Source organism: Manis javanica, chromosome 6 (assembly GCF_040802235.1).
Source record: "Manis javanica isolate MJ-LG chromosome 6, MJ_LKY, whole genome shotgun sequence".
Taxonomy (NCBI): Eukaryota; Metazoa; Chordata; class Mammalia; order Pholidota; family Manidae; genus Manis; species Manis javanica.
In genome coordinates this window covers 29,231,386-29,252,217 of record NC_133161.1, presented here as the reverse complement: position 1 = coordinate 29,252,217, position 20,832 = coordinate 29,231,386, and the positions used below count along the sequence as shown (strand labels likewise).

Here is a 20,832-nt window from a genome sequence, read left to right as displayed (position 1 = left end):
GCTATGATAGTCTCTGATGGAGCCCTCAAGGTGGGCATCATCCAAAGAGTTAGGCAATGTTCCTGGAGGATGAGGCTAGAGCTGAGCACTCAAGGTCTGTGAGAAGGAAATGCAGGAACCAAGACCCAGATCAAGATAAAACACACCAAATCCTGTAACCCAAAAAAGAGCTGAATGTGACTGAAGTAAACTAGCATTAAGATAGTATGAGATCAGACTTAAAGGGTAGAGGAAATTGAAATATTGAAGGGTTCTATTTTCTCTGCTAAGGAATGATTTCTGAAATCATTGGAAGATATTTAAAGAGGTAGTGACATGATTATAAGAGCATAAAAAAACTCTAAAAGGTATATGACTAAAAGGGATGAAATAAAACAGAGTCTTTAGGTCATGAAGATGATTGTCACTATATAAAGCCCAAGAACTAATAAGGAAGTTCAACAAAATTGCAGGTACAAGATCAACACACAAAAGCCAATTGCATTTCTATATTAACAATGAATATATGGAAACCAGATTTTAAAAAACATGTAATAGTATTTATAATAGCATCAAAGAAAATTAAATACTTAGTATAAAGGTACTAGAGCAGGGACAGAATTTGTATCCTGAAGACTTCAAAATACTGATGAAAGAAATAAAACAAGTTAAGTACATGGAGAGACATACCATGCTCATGGATTGAAAGATTCAATATAATAAACATGTCCATTCCCTCAAATTGATTTATAGGTGTAATGCAATGCCTATTAAAATCCCAGCAAGGTTTTTAGTTTTGAAATACATAGTATTTCAAAATTAACATAGAAAGGCAAGAAGCTAGAAGAGCTAAATCAACTCTGAAAAAGAATAATGAAGTGGCAGGAACAACTTTAATTAAGAGTACAGCTACGTAATCAAGCAAGTGTGTTTTTAGTGAGGGGGGAAACACATATCAATGGAACAAAACAGAGAACCTAAAACTAGAATGCAAAAATATACTCAATTTATTTTTGACAATGATGGAGAAACAATTCAATATAGAAAGGATAGACTTTTCAACAGATGGTTCTGGAACAATCAGATAACCATAGGCAAAAAATAAAGAACTTCGACCTAAGCACCATACCTTATATAAAAGTTAACTCAAAATAACTTGTGGACTTAAGTTTAAAATGTAAAACTATGAAACATAGAGAAAAAAATAGAGAAAATTTTGGGAACATGGGTCTAGGCAGAGTTGTTAGAGTTGACACCAACAGCATGATCCATAAAAAGGAAAAATTCATAATATGGATCTCATTAGCATTAGAAAATTTTGCTTTCCAGAAAATCCTCTGAGGAGAATGAAAAGACAAGCTACAGACTAGGAAAAAATATTTGCAAGGAACATATTTGACAAAGGACAGTTATTTAGAATGTATGAAGAACTCTCAAAATCAACAGTAAAAAAACTGCAAGCAATCCATTTAAAACTAAGCAAAAGACAGAAACATATATTTTGCTGAAAAATACACAGATGGCAAATAAACACATAAAAATATGTTTAACAAAATTAGTCATTAGAGAATGCAAATTAAAACTGCAATGACATGTCACTATATGCTATAAGAATGGCTTACACAAAAAAATCGTGATAATTCCAAATGCTGGTGAGGATTCTGAAAAGCTAGATAACTTATAATTTACTGGTGGGATATAAAATGGTACAGCCACTCTAGAAGAACAGTTGGCAGCTTCTCCCAAAACTAAGCATACATCTTTCATACAACCCAGCATTTGCATTCTTGTGTATTTATCCTAAAGAAATGAAAACTTATGTTCACACAGTAACCTGTACTTGAATTTCCATGGAAGCTTTATTTATACTAGTCAAAAATTGGAACCAATCCAGATGTCCTGTAGTGGGTAAATGCTTAATCAAAGTGTGGTAATATTCAGCAATTAAAAGGAATAAACTATTGATACATGCAACAGCATGGATGAGTCTAACGTAATTTTACTGAGTAAACTAAGACAGTCTTGAAAGGTTCCATTGCCTGGTTGCTTTTATATAACATTCTTGAATTGATAAATCATAGAGGAGAATGGATTAGTGGTTGACAAGGGACAGGGAAGGGGGAGGGAAGGAGAGAGCTGGGCTTTGTGGTGGGAATCTTCTGTTTACCTTGATGGTGGTCACACAAATTTACATGTATGATACAACTATACAGAACTAAGTATAATACAGAAACATGAATGTATGTAAAACTGGTGAAATCTGAATAAGGTGGGTGGATTGTATCGATGTAAATTTCCTGGTCGTGATATTGTACTGTAATATGCAAGATGTTATCTTTGGTGGAACCTAGTTGATAATATAAGGAATCATCTCTATTACATCTCACAACTCTGTGGGAATCTGTAATTATCTCAAAATAGTTTTAAAAAATCACTTAAGGTGAACAATAAGGATTGGGAAACAGGGTGGAATATACAGGAATTACTGGATGAGTGTGTGTCTTTGTGGGGGAAAACTGGTGAAGAACAGAACACAATCTGTGTCCACCATGAGGCTTCTTTCCAGCACCAAGCAGAGTATGTGAAATGACAATATGAGAAGGAAGAATAGGAACCCGGGGTAACAGAAACATATAGAGTGTTATGCTGGATTTTGTGTACATAACATCATTTCAATGCAGGAATGAGTATTAAAAAATCAGGGTCACCAGCATATCATGACAAGGGGACTCTTGAACTCAGTGGCAAAAGTAAACATAAAAAAATGTGAGAATTTCAAATACAGGCTGGATATAATATAAATTTCCACTGTGCATTAAAGTAAAAAGAAATTGATATTGAGTACCCTCTGTGTATGCTGACTTCCACATCAGTGTTCAGAAGTATTTTCCTGTTTACTCTTCACAGTAAGGAGTAAAAAGTTTTATCATCCATAATTTCTAAACAAAAGTGAAGTAATTTGCCAATGGAAACATAGTCTGAGTAATTTCTTGGGCTAGAATGTGAATCTAGATGTGTTTTAACTTGTAAGCCCACATTCTTTCCACTCTATCAAGAAGCTTGCAGAGAGTGGGGGAGAGCAGATCATAAAACCCTAAAACTGAAGATTTTATATTCTTGCTTATCTAGGGGTTTTTTTGTGCAGTTAAACACCTAGGTTTATATTTGTGTTAGGTTTCCTGCAGGGAAGTTTTAAAGGCTCTATTTAGGTCACTTGCCCCATTTCTACAGGATGGCACACCACTTTGGCATCAATTGAATATTCATGTCTCTCCACTCTCTGGATGCACCTGTTATGATGATACCTTATTGTTCAGATTAGGAAAGGGTTAATTTTCTTACAGTAATAATTAAATAGTACCCTTATTTCTTTTCCAGTTAAAGTGTTTGTTTTTCAGTTATGCAGGTTATTGTTACAAGCATCTTTCACTTCAAGTAATACAAACAGATAAACAGCAGGTGTCTTCAGTTCTATTTCTAAGCTTACACGGTGCATTAGCCCCGACTTTATTAACTACTAACATGGGATTCCCTAAACCTCTACACCAATAAACAATAAAAAAATATCTTTCCATCTCTACAGAAAATCCTGTACATCATGAGGTTCGTTTTTCTCCTTCTCTGGTCATTTACTGTATACTCTTTTTTTTCAGTTCCTATCTTTTATCGACGTATTACATTTCAGACTTTTAAGGTTAACCCGTTTTGTCTCTAAGGTCTCTAAGGCCTGAAAGTCAATTCAAGAATACATCACAGTCCACTTCCTTTACAAACCAAGAACAGTCAAACCAAGCCTGGGAAAGGTCATTTTCACACAGAAGTTAGCCTTCGCTCCTTAAACAACACAGATGAAGCTTCAGTATTTCCTATGGCCTTCATTATTATTATTGTTATTAATATCATTATTACTCATCAGTAATCTAAATTTAATTTTTAAAAGGTATTTCAACGGGAAACTCCACATCTCATTCCTGCATCAAAATGCAGGCTCAAGCCTAAGTAGTTACTCTCATATAAATACTCTAAAGGTGGGTGGGGTGTGGGGGATTTGAGGATATTTATGTGATAGATCTCTCTGGTCAATTTGTTGATCCTTCACCTTTCTAAAGCATCCGAACCTTCGGTGTAGATTTAACTTCTCTCCACTCACGCCATCTAGTGGCGATAAAGGTAATGTTGGTTTTTAGGAAGATTCTTAATGACTGGGGGGCGGGGTAGAAGAAAAACAAAACGGTTGGCCGCGACAGTTACCTACTCTCACATCATATCACTTACTCCTCACACTGACACCTTTAACTACTTTAACCATTTTAGATATGCGCAGATATGGCAGAGAGAGTGAAGGGGACGCGCACACAGACACTCACGTCTCTAGATGCTGACATTCAGAAAAGGGATCTAAATCCTTCCTGTCATTCTCAGAGGACGCGAAAAGGAGTTGCGGCGAGACCTGGACCAAGGAGACTGCCTGACTTTTCGGCAAGTTGGCTAGATGACATATTAACGCCTGCAAACATCTGGTTTGCACGAATAAAGAGACGGAAATGCAACTTAAAAATTCCGCCGCGGGGTTTTGCAGGTCTTGTCACCCAGTAGCCCCCAGAAGACAACCAATTCCTGCGCGTTCCGCTCGGCTCACCCTCCTTCCCAGCCTCTCTCTCTGTTTCCCTTTTTTCCCACGCTCGCGTTGAACCAGGTCCCAGGGAGGCGGAAGCCAGGCACCGATCCCCGCGCTCCTCTCCTTCACCGAACCGCCGCAGCCGAGCGCTTGAAGCTTCCCTTTGTTCCACCAGGCTCGCTCTCCTCCCCGGCAGATCCACCTGGACGCTCTCCTTCGGTGACATTTTGCGCCGGGGCCGGTGGGTGGCTGGGGTGGAGCGCAGGAGCCGGAGGGGGCGGGGGCGGAGAAAGGTCAAGCGGAGGGAAAGGCAGCAGACGCCTCTCAGAACCTGCGTGGCGGGGCGTGCGCGATTATTTATTTATTTTCTCCTTATTTATTGATCGCACGAGCAGAGAGGCGCGGGGAGCCCGGGGAGATGCAGGACCACCCACCGGCGGGGAAGCAGCGTGTCGCCCTCCCGACCCCTCGCGTAGCCGAGCGCCTCCTGCCTCCGCGCTTCGGCGCCTGCCCGCGTCCGCCCCGGCCCCGGCCCCGCGGCGCCGCCGCCGCCCGCCCAGCCGCCCCGCAGCCCCGCAGCCCCGCCGCCCCGCACCCCGCTGCCCGGACCTGGGCGGCAGCGGCGGCGCAGTAAGTTGGCAGGAGCGGGTCCCCTCCGCTGTCGCCGCCTCCGCACCTTTTGAACTTGTTGCTGCAGCTCGGCTCGCCTGCGCCTGGCGTTTGGAAGGTGAAAAGGAGGAGAGAAGCAAGGGGGGATGGGAGAAGGGGGAGAGCTCGCTTGAGCTGCATTTGTACTCTGGGCGCCTGGGATTCGGCTGCTAGCGAGCTGCTCTCTCGGCTTTTCCCTTTCCGGGTGCACGACGAGGAGAAAGTCCATGCAACTCAGCCCCGGCGCGCACTTTGCCAGGTATGTACCGCGGGAGAGGCGCATTCTGCGCGGAGGCAGACGCTGCTGCCGCGACGGCGGCGGCGGACGCCAGCTCCCGGGCTCCGTAACTGTCACGCTGCACCTGAGCTGAACTTGAAAAGAGAGTGAAGGGGCGATTGGGCGAACGCGTTCGGAAGACGCCAGGCGTGCCTGTAGACGACGGGGAGGCCGATCTGCACTAACGCCCCTCGGCTCCCGGTGCCCAGCGCGCAGCACCTCCATCCGTCACTTCGGCCGGAGGAGTAGAGGCGGTGACCGGACCCCTGAAGAGACGTGGGGCAGCGGCTGTGGCCGCATGCAGGAAGCTAAAACAACAGGTCGCCGTTCTGAGACTCCTTTGGCGGGAAGGGCCACTCGGAAAGGGAAGGTTTTGAAGAGCTAAGAGGGAGAGCGGAAGGGTTCCCTGATTCATCAGACGAATACCACTGAGTGACTGTCCTTCGTTTTCTCTCTGCGAACGACGCGTACTGACCCCACATTATCCAGACTGTGCCGGGGGAAAAATCAAAGACACCTGTTTGAAGAAATCGCTGCATCTAAAGTCACCTGTGACTTATTGGTGCCAGGGGAGACCTGGGCCGACAGCTGGGACAGGTTTGGTTAGACTCTGTTGGGCGCGATTGTTAGGACTTGTTTTGTTTTGCTTCCCCCTCTGTTACTTCAGATACCTGTGTTTAAGGGTCACTTGCCCTACTGAGAACTGTGACTTCACCAGGAGCGCTACCTGAGACTAACAGCGGTACCCCAGGACCACCTTTCTCAGTAGCTTTTCGTTTGAAGGGAGGTAGTGGGTGATTGTGGCTACTTTGACCCACTCTAGAGGCCTGACTGCCCTTCTCGCCTACACTTCCAGGAACCATGGCGGCGGGGGTAGCAGCGTGGCTGCCCTTTGCAAGGGCAGCAGCCATTGGGTGGATGCCTGTGGCCTCGGGGCCCATGCCAGCACCCCCAAGGCAGGAGAGGAAAAGGACTCAAGATGCTCTAATTGTGCTCAATGTGAGTGGCACCCGTTTCCAGACGTGGCAGGACACCCTGGAACGTTATCCGGACACTCTGCTGGGCAGTTCTGAGAGGGACTTCTTCTACCATCCAGAAACTCAGCAGTATTTTTTTGACCGTGACCCAGACATCTTCCGCCACATCCTGAATTTCTACCGCACTGGGAAGCTCCACTATCCTCGCCACGAGTGCATCTCTGCTTATGACGAAGAACTGGCTTTCTTTGGCCTCATTCCTGAAATTATTGGAGACTGCTGTTACGAAGAGTACAAGGACCGCCGGCGAGAGAACGCGGAGCGCCTGCAGGACGACGCCGACACTGACAACACCGGGGAGAGCGCGCTGCCCACCATGACCGCGCGGCAGAGGGTCTGGCGGGCATTTGAGAACCCCCACACCAGCACGATGGCCCTGGTGTTCTACTATGTTACCGGGTTCTTCATCGCCGTCTCCGTCATCGCTAACGTGGTAGAAACAGTGCCCTGCGGGTCTAGCCCAGGTCACATTAAAGAGCTGCCCTGTGGGGAGCGCTATGCGGTGGCCTTCTTTTGCTTGGACACAGCCTGCGTCATGATCTTCACAGTTGAGTACCTGCTTCGCCTGGCTGCAGCCCCCAGTCGTTACCGTTTTGTACGTAGTGTCATGAGTATCATCGACGTGGTGGCCATCCTGCCTTATTACATTGGGCTAGTGATGACGGACAACGAGGACGTCAGCGGAGCGTTTGTCACCCTCCGCGTGTTCCGGGTCTTCCGGATCTTTAAGTTTTCCCGCCACTCTCAAGGCCTGCGCATCCTGGGGTACACACTGAAGAGTTGTGCCTCAGAGTTGGGCTTCTTGCTCTTCTCGCTCACCATGGCTATCATCATTTTCGCTACAGTTATGTTCTATGCAGAGAAGGGGTCTTCTGCCAGCAAGTTCACCAGCATTCCTGCAGCCTTCTGGTATACCATCGTCACCATGACAACACTAGGGTAGGTGCCATCAAGGGAAATGGGATGGAGGTTGGATCCTATATGAGGGGATAGTGGACCCATTAGGGTTATGTAATAATTCAGAGGAAATGTATTTTCTCTTTCCAGATGGATTTAGGAAGGCATTATCTAAATGGTTTTGAAGAATCTTTTGAAGAATCTATTAAATGGGTATGGTAGAGAGACTGAAGTATGTAGGGAGTTGTGTTGCTGGCAGATGTTGAGTATTGATGCCTGAAAGTTATACACAAAGCTGAGAATTTCTGAATGTAGGAAAAGGTGATCAAAATTATATGTATGTATGAATACATAAAAATATGATAATGAAAACACAAAATTTGTACCCAAATAAATGTATGAATATACACGATATCAATTGAAATGCCCAGCAAGTGTTTCAGTGTTTTCAAATGAAGTTTCCATATGTATTTGAAATGTTATTTTCATATGTATAGATACTTTTGGCACATGTTTTCCTTCTAAGAGTCATCATTCTTATTTTACATCATAAACATAGATTATAGATATCAATATCAAAGGATTTTTATCCTTTGATAAAATAATACATATGTGCATATTCATATCCATATATGTGCATTCTCATAATGGCTGATAAGGTTATGCAGTGTTAGAATATCAGGGCTGAATCTGATCAATCATCCAGAATGCAGTGGAATGATATTTGCAAGATATTTAAGACTCTAGATTCATAGTTTCACAAAAAGAAGAAAATGACTGTTATGTACACATTTTTGAGAAACTACAAATCCCATCAGGCAATAGGCCCATGAACATTAAATATGCATGAAAGGTTATAGCAATATCTAGTGAGATTGATGGTCACCAAGAGGTGGTTGCATTATAGGATTTTGTGCATTTTAATTTCCTTCTAGAAGTCTTCTGTGCATTCTTGTATTTGGGATAATGGTGTTTTACAACCAAAGGGGCATACTCTGAATTAATGTGTTTTTTTTAAAATAAATTTTAAACTAGAATTATTATTATTTTTTAGATGGTATAGAAAAAGAAAAAGTGTGAAATGATTAATAAAGTTAAACTGCAGAAAAGTAGCAGAATGTACATATTAGAGAATCTGCTAAAATAAAATGGTTAGAGCCTTTTACTTTTATGAGTTCTTTGGTAAGCCAAGTAGTGATAGTGCCCTTTCTTCAGCTTTAAGATGCTTTTCTTGCACAGTTGATCAGTGCAGTAAGGTTTTGGTGATGGTTTTAAGAAAAGTTATTCCCAAGGCTACTTTTCAGTTTTGTGTTTCCGGCTAATTTAATTGCCGCCTTTAAGTGACAATGTGGTTAAAGTCAACTTAATTTTACTAGACATATTGTATTGAATAGAATTTCTCATGCTATCACATGGCCAACTAATGGAATATTTTAAATGTGAAGAATTGTTTTGGCTAAGTCAATTAAGAAATCATGCTACAGGAAAATACAGGAACTTAAGATTTTGATTCAGTCTCACATAATTTTTGAAGACCTACTAGAGCATTTTCAAAAATGAATTGGTGAAGATCCATATCATACTGCTTGTATTTCCTGTGGTGATTTTGTGACAAATATTAAAGAAGGTGCAAAATGCCTTAGCAGTGTAGGTGTGCATTTTTTATCAAAGAGGGTTTTATACATATGTTTTTATGGTCTTGTTGCCTTTTTGTCATTTGAAATCTCTATTAAGGACAATCGGATAGATGTGTATCACCATTAGGACCTCAAAGCAGAAATAAATATGAATAAAAAGAGGACTGTGGTAAGGGGAAATAAAGGGAGCAATATTAAAAGGAAATATATATTTAAAAACTTGGTGTCTATGGCAGTGTTTTTCATCAAGTGTCAGTGAGTCATTTTAATACTATATACTGTCTCTATGACTGAATAAAGATATTATTATAATGATGAAGTGCTAATTTCATTTGGCTAGAAGTTCTTTTCTAAAAGGTGAAGTTAGTATTATTTTAAAATGTGTTTCCTGAAATGACTTTCAAATTTTTATTTTAATTTGAAATTTATATTTGTTTTCAGGAAAAAAAATGAGGATATGTTAACCACTAATGTCTTTTTTATTATATAAATAAAATGCTTATAAGCATCTACTTTTTGACATGACTTAATTAAGAAATTGAATCATAACACCTGAGTAAAATTTTTGAACTGGACTTAGCTCATGTGTTCTGTGTGTTACAGGGTTAGAACAATTAAATATACTCACTTTCTCTGAACTTGAAAAAAGAGCAAGAGTTATTTTTAAGACAAGTTTCACTGAAGTTGAAAATTTTAATTTTCGGGAAATTAAGCTAATTAATGATCCTGATGGAACATAGTAATCATACTTCTAAGATGTAGAAATGTTGATGCAATCAAAATACAATCCATTTATTGGAAAATGTGTATGAACATTTAACAAAGCATCTGCTTTGTAATATAGAAAAGTTTCTTAGAAAAATACCTTCAGTTTCTCAACAAAATATATTTATGATGTGTCACTTTCCTAGAGAAATTGATTTTTTTTTTTAAATCCTGCCTTTTTGGTGTCTTTGGTTGTATTGTGACTCAACAGCTTTATTTAAGAACAGAAAACATCCAACAAAAGACATTGCCTGAAATTATTCTTTACTCTGTAGTTTTATGCTTATAAGCTGAAGTATAAAGTATAAACTTTCTGGAAAATACTTGGTAGTTGGAGCTAATATCAAGCTGTGTCAATAGATGACCAAGATTCCCACTATAATTTCTGAGCTCTTTTTTACATGGCTATTATTTTTAATGGAGCTAGTGTTTATCAATTAGAAGGGAAAATGTCATCCTCAACAGTGGTTAACAATAGTTCCAGCTCATACAAACATTATCTGCACAAGAAGAAATAGCAAAGAGCTTTGTATTTCAAGGCTGGCAGAATTATTTGCTACCTCTCAGGTCATTTTAGGCAATATTCAGTTGTTTTTTGGTCTGGAGAAATGAGTGGGTCCATCTTAGAACTATTGTGTATTCATCTAATCATTTTTGTGCTCCCTGAAATATCAAATATGTCATTATACAATAACATTGCCATGCTTGTTATATAAGTAATTATTTAATTTGCCTGTAAAACAAGTGCTCTAAAATATAATTTGAAGCCTACCCATTTCCTGTTAATTAAAGTAGGAAACATCAAAAGCACAATGTTGAAAAACATCAGTGAAAGGAAGAATGTCATTTTTTGTGAAACAGCTTTAGATTGAATGACCATACATGTCAGTTCTTCCATTCCATCCTTTCTTTCTGCGCATATGTATTGACCTGCTCTGGGTGGGCCTTGAGTGCCCTTTTACTCCCCACCCAACCTCCTCTCCCTTCTGTAAACTCCATTTACTGCTTGAAACTGCCTTGGGAAAATAAAAACCCTGAAACTCCTCTTTTGACCTTTGGGAGAGAGCTTCCAGTTGTTATTTTATATTCAGGTGGTAGTACTCAAATGTTGCCAAATGTAGGAAATTTTCAAATATTTACCAACAATTAAAAATGATTTTGTAAAAATATATTTAACAAGGTCCAGCTTCACTTTACCATTGTACATCAAATTCATGACTTGTGAATTGGAAGTGGTAGCAGGTGACCCGTTAAATAATTGGAGGAACTGTTATGGTAGGTGGTTATCTGCATTCTTGGTCATGACGCTAACCATTTAGACCCTTTTTTAAAAATAGAGATCATATTACTTATGACATAAAACTTAAGAACTTGAGGTTTGTCTTTCTTGTCATCTATACCACTTCTTTAATTTTAAAACAAAATTGTTCTCATCAAAGTTTTCAGAATGAAAAAGAAATCTGCTACTTGACATTTCTGTAAAGTTCATATTTAAAATGAAACTTTATAACTTTAGCTACATAAATCTTATTCTGAATTTTGAACAAATCTAGGAAAATCAAAATTCATTTGTAGGGACCACTCATCAGAAACAAATCAACAAATATGGTAGAAATTACATCCATGCTTCCAGAAAACTTAGTATAGTTGTATGTTTGCAAAGAATCTCAAAACTTAGTTCTATAGTATTTCAATTTTAATAGGTTTTGTAAGTTACTATTTTAAGAAACAAAAATCAAAATAGTTTTTATTTCATTTTTCCTAATTTATTAGGGAAATTCCTCTTTTTAGAGTGGCGTAATTAGAGAAGAAATGTATACACATACACACACAGTATGTCATGCAAGTATGTTATATATCATATACAACATGAATACATTATGTTATATATTTTATAAAACATGCATGCAATATTAATCTGTAACCTATATATTTTTCATAATATATTTTTATTTCCTTATATATGTGTGTGTGTGTGTATATATATATATATATATATATATATATATATATATATAATACATTTTTCAAAAGAAGAATGAACTTTTAAATATCTTCCTGCCATCATAGCTATTCTGACTGCATAGCATTGGGAAATGTTGGGAGTATATCTTGAAGAATCATTTATGTAGAGAGTTTAGGATCCCCCAGCTATTACTGAAAATGGATGGAATTATTTTCTGTTATATCTGTACATAAATATCACTAAGGTGTTAATCCAGTACATCTTTACAAAGTGGGAAGTACAAAAATTAATCTTTCTAATGAAGAGCCATGCTTTGAGCCGTACTCATTTTTATTTTGACATACTGCAATATATTTTTACAAAGTTCTTTATAGAGCATGTTAATTGGTGGAAGTAGAAAATGAACTTGTAAAGAAATGTAGAAAAATGTAATATGTATTCCTCTTTTAGCATTACAGGTAACTAAATCTTAAGGTCTTCATTTTATTTTAGTTCTCATTTGAATTAGAGACAATATTTGACACGACATATGTATTTTTTAAAATGTGTATTTACTTAGCATTTTATTTTATTTTAAAAGTGTTTACCTGGTTGCCAGACAGAGGTATGTCGGGAAGAGAGAGTGTGTGTTCTCTCAGCACAGTATCTTGGGGAAGGGACCATTTTCTAATTCTCAGTGGGCGTGTTAGGGCTGTTTTCTTTTCAGAACTTCCCTTTAGACTATGGTTGACTTTGTCTTACACTCACTTTATTTGTATAGTCAGTTTATCATACATTTTGTATTTGTGTACATTTTCCTTCCAATTTTACTCATCTTTGAAAATGAGTTAATGAAGTTCAAATTTCTTGTTCCCTAATTTCAGAATTCCTTGTGGAAGGAAACTTAGCTGTTTTTAACTTAAAATCCATCTTTTTGCACATGCAAGATATTTGTGTGCATGTGTGTGTGTGTGTGTGTGTGTCTTATAGTTTACACAGTGAAATAGCAGCACTATTTTCTGAAATTTTTATATTCTGGAAGCCTTAAGACATTTCTGAAGGTGCAATAATCACTATTTGATTATTGCTGCTGATGCCACGGGAATAATAAAAGGAATAAATTTACCCTTTATTCCATTAATGTAATGAATATCTCTCCTAGTTCTCTCTGTGACTCACACCGCATGCCTCAGGATCACTGCTAGCTCTGTGTTCATTCACACAGTAATGGGGTTTGTCATGATGGTGCCCAGCTGATAGACCACAACCACGTGTCCTTATTCAGTGAACTTACTCAGTGAATTTGGGAGCAAACCACATCATGGCGAGCATTTTGCCTGGCCTCATGGAAAGGAAAGTAAATCAACTATTTTGCCTGAATTATCTGAAAAAAAAGTTGGCCTCTGGGTTGTTAAAACTATTTTAACTGGTCTTTCATTGAAAGAATAGGAATAGTAAAAAGAACATTGACTGAAAAGAAAGTTTTTTCCTTCAGAGCTGTAATAATGATTCCACTCTGCTTTTCCCCCCACTCTCCATATGTCTTGTTTTCTGAATAACTGGCTTCAGCAACTGGATTTGGCAGTGTGGGGTTCGGTTGGACTGAAAAGGAACCTGGGGTGAAATGCCATCTCTACATTTCTGTGCCTGTTTATACTGCCCCTTGCTTTGGAAGGTCCAGTGGAATTTCTGCCCTTCAGTTTTCTCCTTTGAGAGCCAGCCTCTGCTTTGACCTTCTGCCTCTCAACCTTCCAACCCTGTATCTCTATAGAAGAAATAACAATTGACATGAATAAGTGCTACTTTCTATTTAATTTTTGGTGTTACTTCTTGTTTCTTAACTAGAATTGAAAGGCTTTTGAGGTTTGGGTCTAACCTTTTGGAGACCTATTACCTACTAGTTCAAGTGCTCAAATGTAGAAATTCTATTTTAATGTGTTCTGATCATGGTGTGAGATGGTCACCTGGAGATGATCACCATCATGAGCTCCTTAGCCATGGAACAGAGCCATCACAACATTAGCAATCATCTACTAACCTAAACTTTTGCTTTGTTCAGTGTAAGAAAAACTAAAATTTGTTATTTAAACATTTTATCTTTGAATGTACTACAGTCTACCCTTGTTATTTTTCCTTTTGGACTGGGAGGGGTTCTGAGACTTCTCCACTCTTTGATCTGTAACTAATTTGTCTGCAAAAGTTAGAATTAATGGCTACTGATGGCTATTTCCTTAATCAGTTTGCTTTCTGGTAAGGGCTGGGTAAACAGCAGAGGCCTCTGAGAAGCATATAGAGATATCTTATAATGTATATGAATCAGCACAGAAATGTAATGCCTTCTCTTTCAAGCTCAGTTCCCTTCTAAATATAAGCACCCCAAGATAGTTGTTGACACTCTGTCACTGGAAAATGTTCTATCTCGTACCCACTAAACACTAGCTGGCACTTATTTTTCTTCATCTAGGTGCATTCATTTATGCATAAAATGGCATTATTTAAAAATAGTGAGCTATTATCTGTAAATGATATATAAGATAAATGTAATCTCTGTCAGGAAGAAGTTTCCATTCTAAGTGATTAAAAAGGAGGTATATAAGATGTACATATACATGTAGATACTTATCTTGGCATGGTGCAATGCCTTTTACTTTTTTGACAAGTCTCTTATGTAAAGAAGATCCAAATCATAAAAAAGAGTGGGAAGAATAGGGAGTGATTATCAGAAATTAATAATGAGAAAAAAATACATTCAAAGAGTAGGATGACAGTTGGAATAATGTCAATTAGAATGGGAAGGTTTTGTTCTAAAAGTAAAGATCTTGTGTTTTTGCTTCTGGGTGGGCCTGATTCTTCCATCTCCTTCATTTTGTTCATTTTTAAGAATAACAGTAATAGTGTTTTTGGAAACCCAAAGTTTTATCAGTAGCATATACTCTCAGGAAATCAAAATGTAAATCAGAGTTCAATTCAATTCAGTAGTTGATGATTTACTACTTGTCATCGACTACAGCAGTAAACATAACTGTCAACTTTCTGATCTTGAAAACCATGGATGCTAGTGGGAGAGGCAGAAAGTAGGCACATACATATATAATATAGTTCCACGTACTGGTGGGTGCTACAGACAGAATGAATGAGGGTAAAAAGTGCATTATTTTGGATAGGGGACAGGCAAGGCCTTTTCATGGGGAATATTTGAACTGATTGCTAACTAAAAGAATTTTCAATGACTTCTGTGAATATCTAGATGATGAACTTTAGAGGAGCAGAGAAAAGATACAAAGAAATCAGGGTGGGAGGAGGCTTGGTTTATTCCACCTAAAACTACAATTGAAGCAAAGGGACGGAGGAACTTAGCAGCAAATGTTATCAAAAAGACATTATAAGACCCTTGTAAGCATATGAGCATGTTAAGGATAGGATGTGATTACTGTATTAAAATGAGCATAAGCTTTGAAACATTTAAATTTTTTAAATGGCCATTTTAACATTAATTTTTTCCCATATATAAATCTCCATTCTTTGTTAGATTCATTATATTTACCTTTATTTAAAATTTATGCCCAATTATTCATGAGCTATTCCAGAAAAAAATGGAGTATTTTGTAAAACTACTTGGTTAAATTATTCCTGACAAAATAAAACTAGTTCAAATGAAAAAATGAATTCCATATTTTAGCTGAAAAGACAAAAGTGGTTCTCAATAGATATGGAGCTGTCTGGGAAATGACTAGGGATTATTGTTTATTTTGAATACAGATTTGCTGACTTTCAGTTGTCAATGCCTTTGTGAGTGTTCAAAAATATAACACATGCTTTGGATTCTAATTAAAGATTTTTTTCATTCCTTTTTCTCTCACTTTGCTGTAGGTACATATATTCAACTTCAGGTGCCTTGTTATTTTTGTGAGTTTGAAAGAAAAAATGGCTTACATGTCTTGAAAATTGCCAGAGAATAGGTATTTTTAAACCCAAATTAAATTGGGGCCATGTGTATAGCAGATGTATCGTGAAAAGTTACAGAGGCAGTGCTTTGTTAAGAATCACCATGCTGGAAAAGTAACACATAATCATGAATGGATAACTGGAAAGAATATGAGTTTACAAAAATAAGAATTGGATTAAAAGCATAAAAAATACAAAAAAAAATTGTGTTCTTCTCAGATTAGCAACTTGTGAAAATAGTTCCTGAATCTAAGGGAAATCAGGGTGGCATCTCACTTTGGCATTTTTTCCATTAAAACAGTTGCCCGCCAGATAATTCTGCATCTACCCAATAGATCTATCCAGAGGCTTGATTTCTGATGGTACAGGCCAGAATTCATGAAGGCCATCACAAAGGGCAAGTCCAGGTATTTCCTATCCTTTGCATGGGATGAAGTTGCTAATGACAATTATACTCTTACAATTACTAGCCTTTGTTTATTTTAAGTAGGGACCCCGTTTCCTTCCATCTTGCTACAGAAATTGAAGCTAACTCTGTACCATTTTAATACACTTTGGAAGACAATCCTTATATATATTGTTTTAGATAACATTTTGGAACTTGTGAAAATGTTTCCAGTTATCAAATGTGTTTTTAATGGAAAAAAACATATATTTGTATTCTTAAATTAAATCAACCCAACAACTATACTACACTACATTAACCCACTACGCTAGACATTTTATTGGGTCAGAAAGGAATGTGCCATATGGACTGTCCCTACTGTCTGATTTTCTGCTTTAGTCTTAAGGTTAAAGTCATGGAATTTTGATTTGCAGGGATCTCTCAAAATTATCTTGTAAAAACTTCTAAGTTTACACTTGAAGAAACTAGGAAACAAAATCACTGAACTAGTTAGTAGAAGAATATAAGCTTCATTTCCTTTGAAGTCTAATACTCTTTAGAACACAATTCGCTAGAATTCTTTTCTCCGGATTTCTGCCTCTAATGTATACCAATTCCCATCATTAACTAAAATATAATAAACAAAACAGAGCAACAAAACCAAGTAGTATACATGCAGACCTAAAAAAGCCTATAGATGATTGTGGAGTTATGGAGTGGCCTCATAATATAATTAAAATTCTTATAATATCTTCATATTATATATATTTATGTATACAGATAGATTGTTGATTCATAGTTCCCCATTATATGATATAGCATATAATTATAGTAATAGTAATATAAAAAATTAGTAATGTAAATAAACTAGTACTGTAGATAAACAAATTCATGTAGTAAGTCTCAATTAGTTGTTTTTCCTTTGGTCATCTGTTACTTCTTAAATCTTGTTGAAACTAAAGAAAATTCATTATGAAATTGAAGTTTCAGCTCTGGATTTAGACAACTATCTAAATTATGATTTGCTGATTTTAATATCAACAGTGTTGAAAACAGGCTGTAGAATCATTATCAGATTAGTTTGACTTGTTTTGGTCCAAGGAACAGAAATTCAAAATTTTGGACTATCAGATACATTTATAATTTGCTCCGAAAATATCATGGTATGTTTTCTTTATCAGATGTAAAGATATGTTAAGATTCAAATGAAACGAATTAAAATATTCTTCGGTTAAACATTATAACAAGGAATATATTTTGAGGTGGTATTCTCAAACTTGTTTAAACAATGTACTTCTACTTTGAAAAACATAAAATGCCATTTTAATCCCTGGAATTACTAAGAGAAAAACAACTCCTATAATTCTCTTCAATTTTTTTACAAGTTAATATTCTGGAAAATTAGGTAGTAAGCAGATACTTCTAACACTTCAGGATAAATCTTCAAGATGAAGCTGAATTTATAAATTACAAGGAAGGATCTTACATTTCAGTAGAATGTATTTAAAGGAGCCAAGCCTGTGATACTAAGAGCTTAAAGAGCTAAACCAAGATAAACTGCTTTTGTTTTACTCCAGGTGCACAGAATTTAACTTATTATCCTTTTTCAATGACACACTTCTGTCATTCATCCATTCGTAACCCTCTTTATCATTTTATTTATTTAATTTTAATATGCAATATAAACAGGTGAATTTACCCTCGAACTAAAGCTGTATCATTGATATTAACCTACATTTTACCATAGTGCCTCTTCTTCCCATTGAGTCCCACTATCTTTCCTGCTGGAGATAGCCATTATCCTCTATCCTATATTTATCATTCTTAAAACTGTATTTTTAATTGTGAGATTTTGTTAATTTTATAAAAGGACATCATGCTGCAGGCAATTTCTCACACTCTTACATATAATATTATGTCAGCAACTTTCATCCATATTGTTGCCATGCATTATCATTCATTTTTGGGTTACTATATAATCTCTCATTCCATTATTAACCATGCTCTTGATGATGGCACTCATGTTCATTCTAGCTTTTTTTGGAGAGTATTAATTAATATGTAAATTATTGACGTGTACAAGTGTCTTTCGTGTTTTACATAACATGGAGTAAAATTGGTGGGTCATAAGTATAAATGTTCAACTTCTGGAGAGAAAGCCAAATTTTTCATAATTTGCTACATTAATTGACTCTTCGATTAGCCACAAATAAATAAATCACAGTTCAAAAAAGATGATTTCTATGAGACAGTGGGATGCAATGGGAAGAGGAATTGCATATGTTTAGATGTAGGTTACTATGAAAAAATTAAGAATGTTTTTCCACTGGTATTGCTTTACCTTGATCTTTTTTAAATGAGAAATTAACATAATTGTAATATCCATAACATGTATTTTATTCAACTCCATGACTTATAGTCAGGTTTTCTTTTATTTTTCAACCTGAAAAATTTACTCTGTTAAACATCATGTTTATATTTTCATGTGTGAAATATTAACCTCAACTATGTGTTTGAACTCAAGCCAATAATACGAAAACATCAGACCTCAAGATATTGCACAAGGCTTTGGTTTACTCATCCTAGTGAAATTAGGAATGAGGATTGAAGTTGATATTCAATTGGTTTTCTGATACTATTTTATAAAATGTTACATATAACTTTTTGCAAAGATGTACAACCAAGAAAATATTCACATCCTCTCCATTCACATTGACTGGTGTATCATATAAATAGCAAAAAAAATTATACTAATTTCAAGGCATTTCCTAGGCATTCAGAAGGGGATACATTACTGTGAAATAAGACATGAATAAATGTCAAGAGAAAATTACTTCAACTTCAGGAAATTATTAATTATGGAAATAAAAATGAGTATTATTTCCAATCCTTCAGAGATACCCTTGCAATTTTTTAAAATGTTTGCAATAAGTAGCATTTGTGTTGAAAAGCATAATTAACTTATAGTATATATATGTTGATCTGTTGTCTTTTTAAAAAATGGAGCATTTGTACTTCTGACTTCAAAAATTATATGAATTTGATACAAAATGTCAAAAGGTAACAGGAAATATTGTAATAAAAAGAAAAATAATATAATATAGAAAATAGCTATAAACTCTTCCTTATGGAAATAAGGCACTTTTTTTATTTGGATTGGCATGGTTGTAGAGTATTGATAAGTAGAGTGCCAGTGATTTCACAAAAAATTTTATTATTTTTCCTATAATGAGTCCAGATATCTTTGTAATCACCTAAGTGAAAAGTAAAGCTTATTTTTTTCAAAAACAATTAGAGGAAGACATGTTTTTTTCAGTCAAGTAGCAAATTTTGGCAATATATTCTGAAGTATATACTTTAACTCAAATTTTGAGTAAAGAAATCATTTTATAGACTTTACACATTCCTTTTGCTTCTGTCTCCTCCTTGTTTCTCACATTATTCAGTGCCCACTTTCTGGATCTATACCTATTGTCTTAAATATTACTAAAATATGTGTGAATGTATAGATAGTCAAATATGCGTGAGACACAAACACATACTATATCTATATAAGATGTATGGTTATGTAAGTATGCACACATATGTTGATATACATAATTGTCTTAAATATTACTCAATACATTGATATACACATACCCTCTCTTTTATTTTTCTGGGAGGACACACAATTAACTGTTGGTGATAATACTTTTTTAAAAAGTCTGGGCATGTGGGAATTTTTTTTCCATGAGCTTAAAGAGCATCTGTTAAAAGAGGGCTCTCTGGGGACATCTGGGGCCTTTTGTCTTCGTATTTTTCTGTGTAAAAAAACCTTGCCAGATGTTATTTAAAAATAGATCCCTTCTCCTACAATAACCCTTTGATGATTCATTCAAACAGCTCTTAAATATACAGGCGGTAGATTACAGAAGGCCTGGGTTTCAACACCACCTCAGTGATGTTGGTCAAGTTGCTTTGTCAAGTGAAACTCTTTTTTGCCTGAGTTTCTCCATCTGTAAGAATAGGTGAACAATACCTACCTCAGAGGACTTTGGTGGAAATTAAACGTAATTATGTAAAGTTGCCAGAATGAAAGGTGGTATGTGAGGGATTGCTGTTATTATTAAATCTATGGTGTTAAATATAGTGCATGTTCTTCTTGCATTAGAAAAAATAGTAAATAAGCAGGAGGAAACTTTGGGAGGTGATAGCTATGGCTATGGCCATGATAGTGGTGATGGCTTCATGGATATATACTTATCCCCGAACTCATCGTGTTGTAGGCATAAAGCATGTATAGCTTTAAGGAAAGGAAGAAAGAGAAGCAGAGAGAGAGGTGAGAGAGTAAGAGTGAAGAGAGAGAGAGGAAGGAAGGGAGGAGGGGAAGGACGGAATTTGTCATGTGGGTCTTTATAAGCAGGTTATCTACCCATGTAACAACAGTGTCTGCAACAATAGTTTCACAACATATTTGAACTATTTTTGATTTGGCCATATAGTGTATAAACTTTTGTAATGCAAAGTACATAGAAATAATAATCTAAGAATACTAAGACATGTTCATAGGTTATATAAATGATTTAATCAAAATATATAACTTAGAGATAATTGCAAGATTCATATTGCAGAGATTAGCAAATTCTGAGTGATATTCCTTAATGTAGATTGAAGACCACCAGAATTAGGATCACCTGGGCATTTATTAAAAATGCAGATT

General features: G+C 36.8%; 2 protein-coding genes across 2 annotated transcripts in view; one reads left to right on the top strand and one right to left on the bottom strand.

The window, feature by feature from the left end:
* Nucleotides 1–5,747, bottom strand: part of LOC118973393 (uncharacterized) — a 56,772-nt gene extending 51,025 nt beyond the window's left edge. The window contains exons 1-2 of the mRNA XM_037023499.2: nucleotides 5,274–5,747; nucleotides 4,619–4,928 (exon numbers count right to left, since the gene is read on the bottom strand). Of these exons, the coding sequence (XP_036879394.2) occupies nucleotides 4,619–4,928; nucleotides 5,274–5,747 (784 nt within the window). The remainder of the gene's footprint in view (nucleotides 1–4,618; nucleotides 4,929–5,273) is intronic.
* A 12-nt stretch (nucleotides 5,748–5,759) lies between these two features.
* KCND2 (potassium voltage-gated channel subfamily D member 2) overlaps nucleotides 5,760–20,832 on the top strand; it is a 476,314-nt gene continuing 461,241 nt past the window's right edge. Inside the window, exon 1 of the mRNA XM_037023498.2 lies at nucleotides 5,760–7,498. Within this exon, the coding sequence (XP_036879393.1) occupies nucleotides 6,384–7,498 (1,115 nt within the window). The 5' untranslated portion in view covers nucleotides 5,760–6,383. The remainder of the gene's footprint in view (nucleotides 7,499–20,832) is intronic.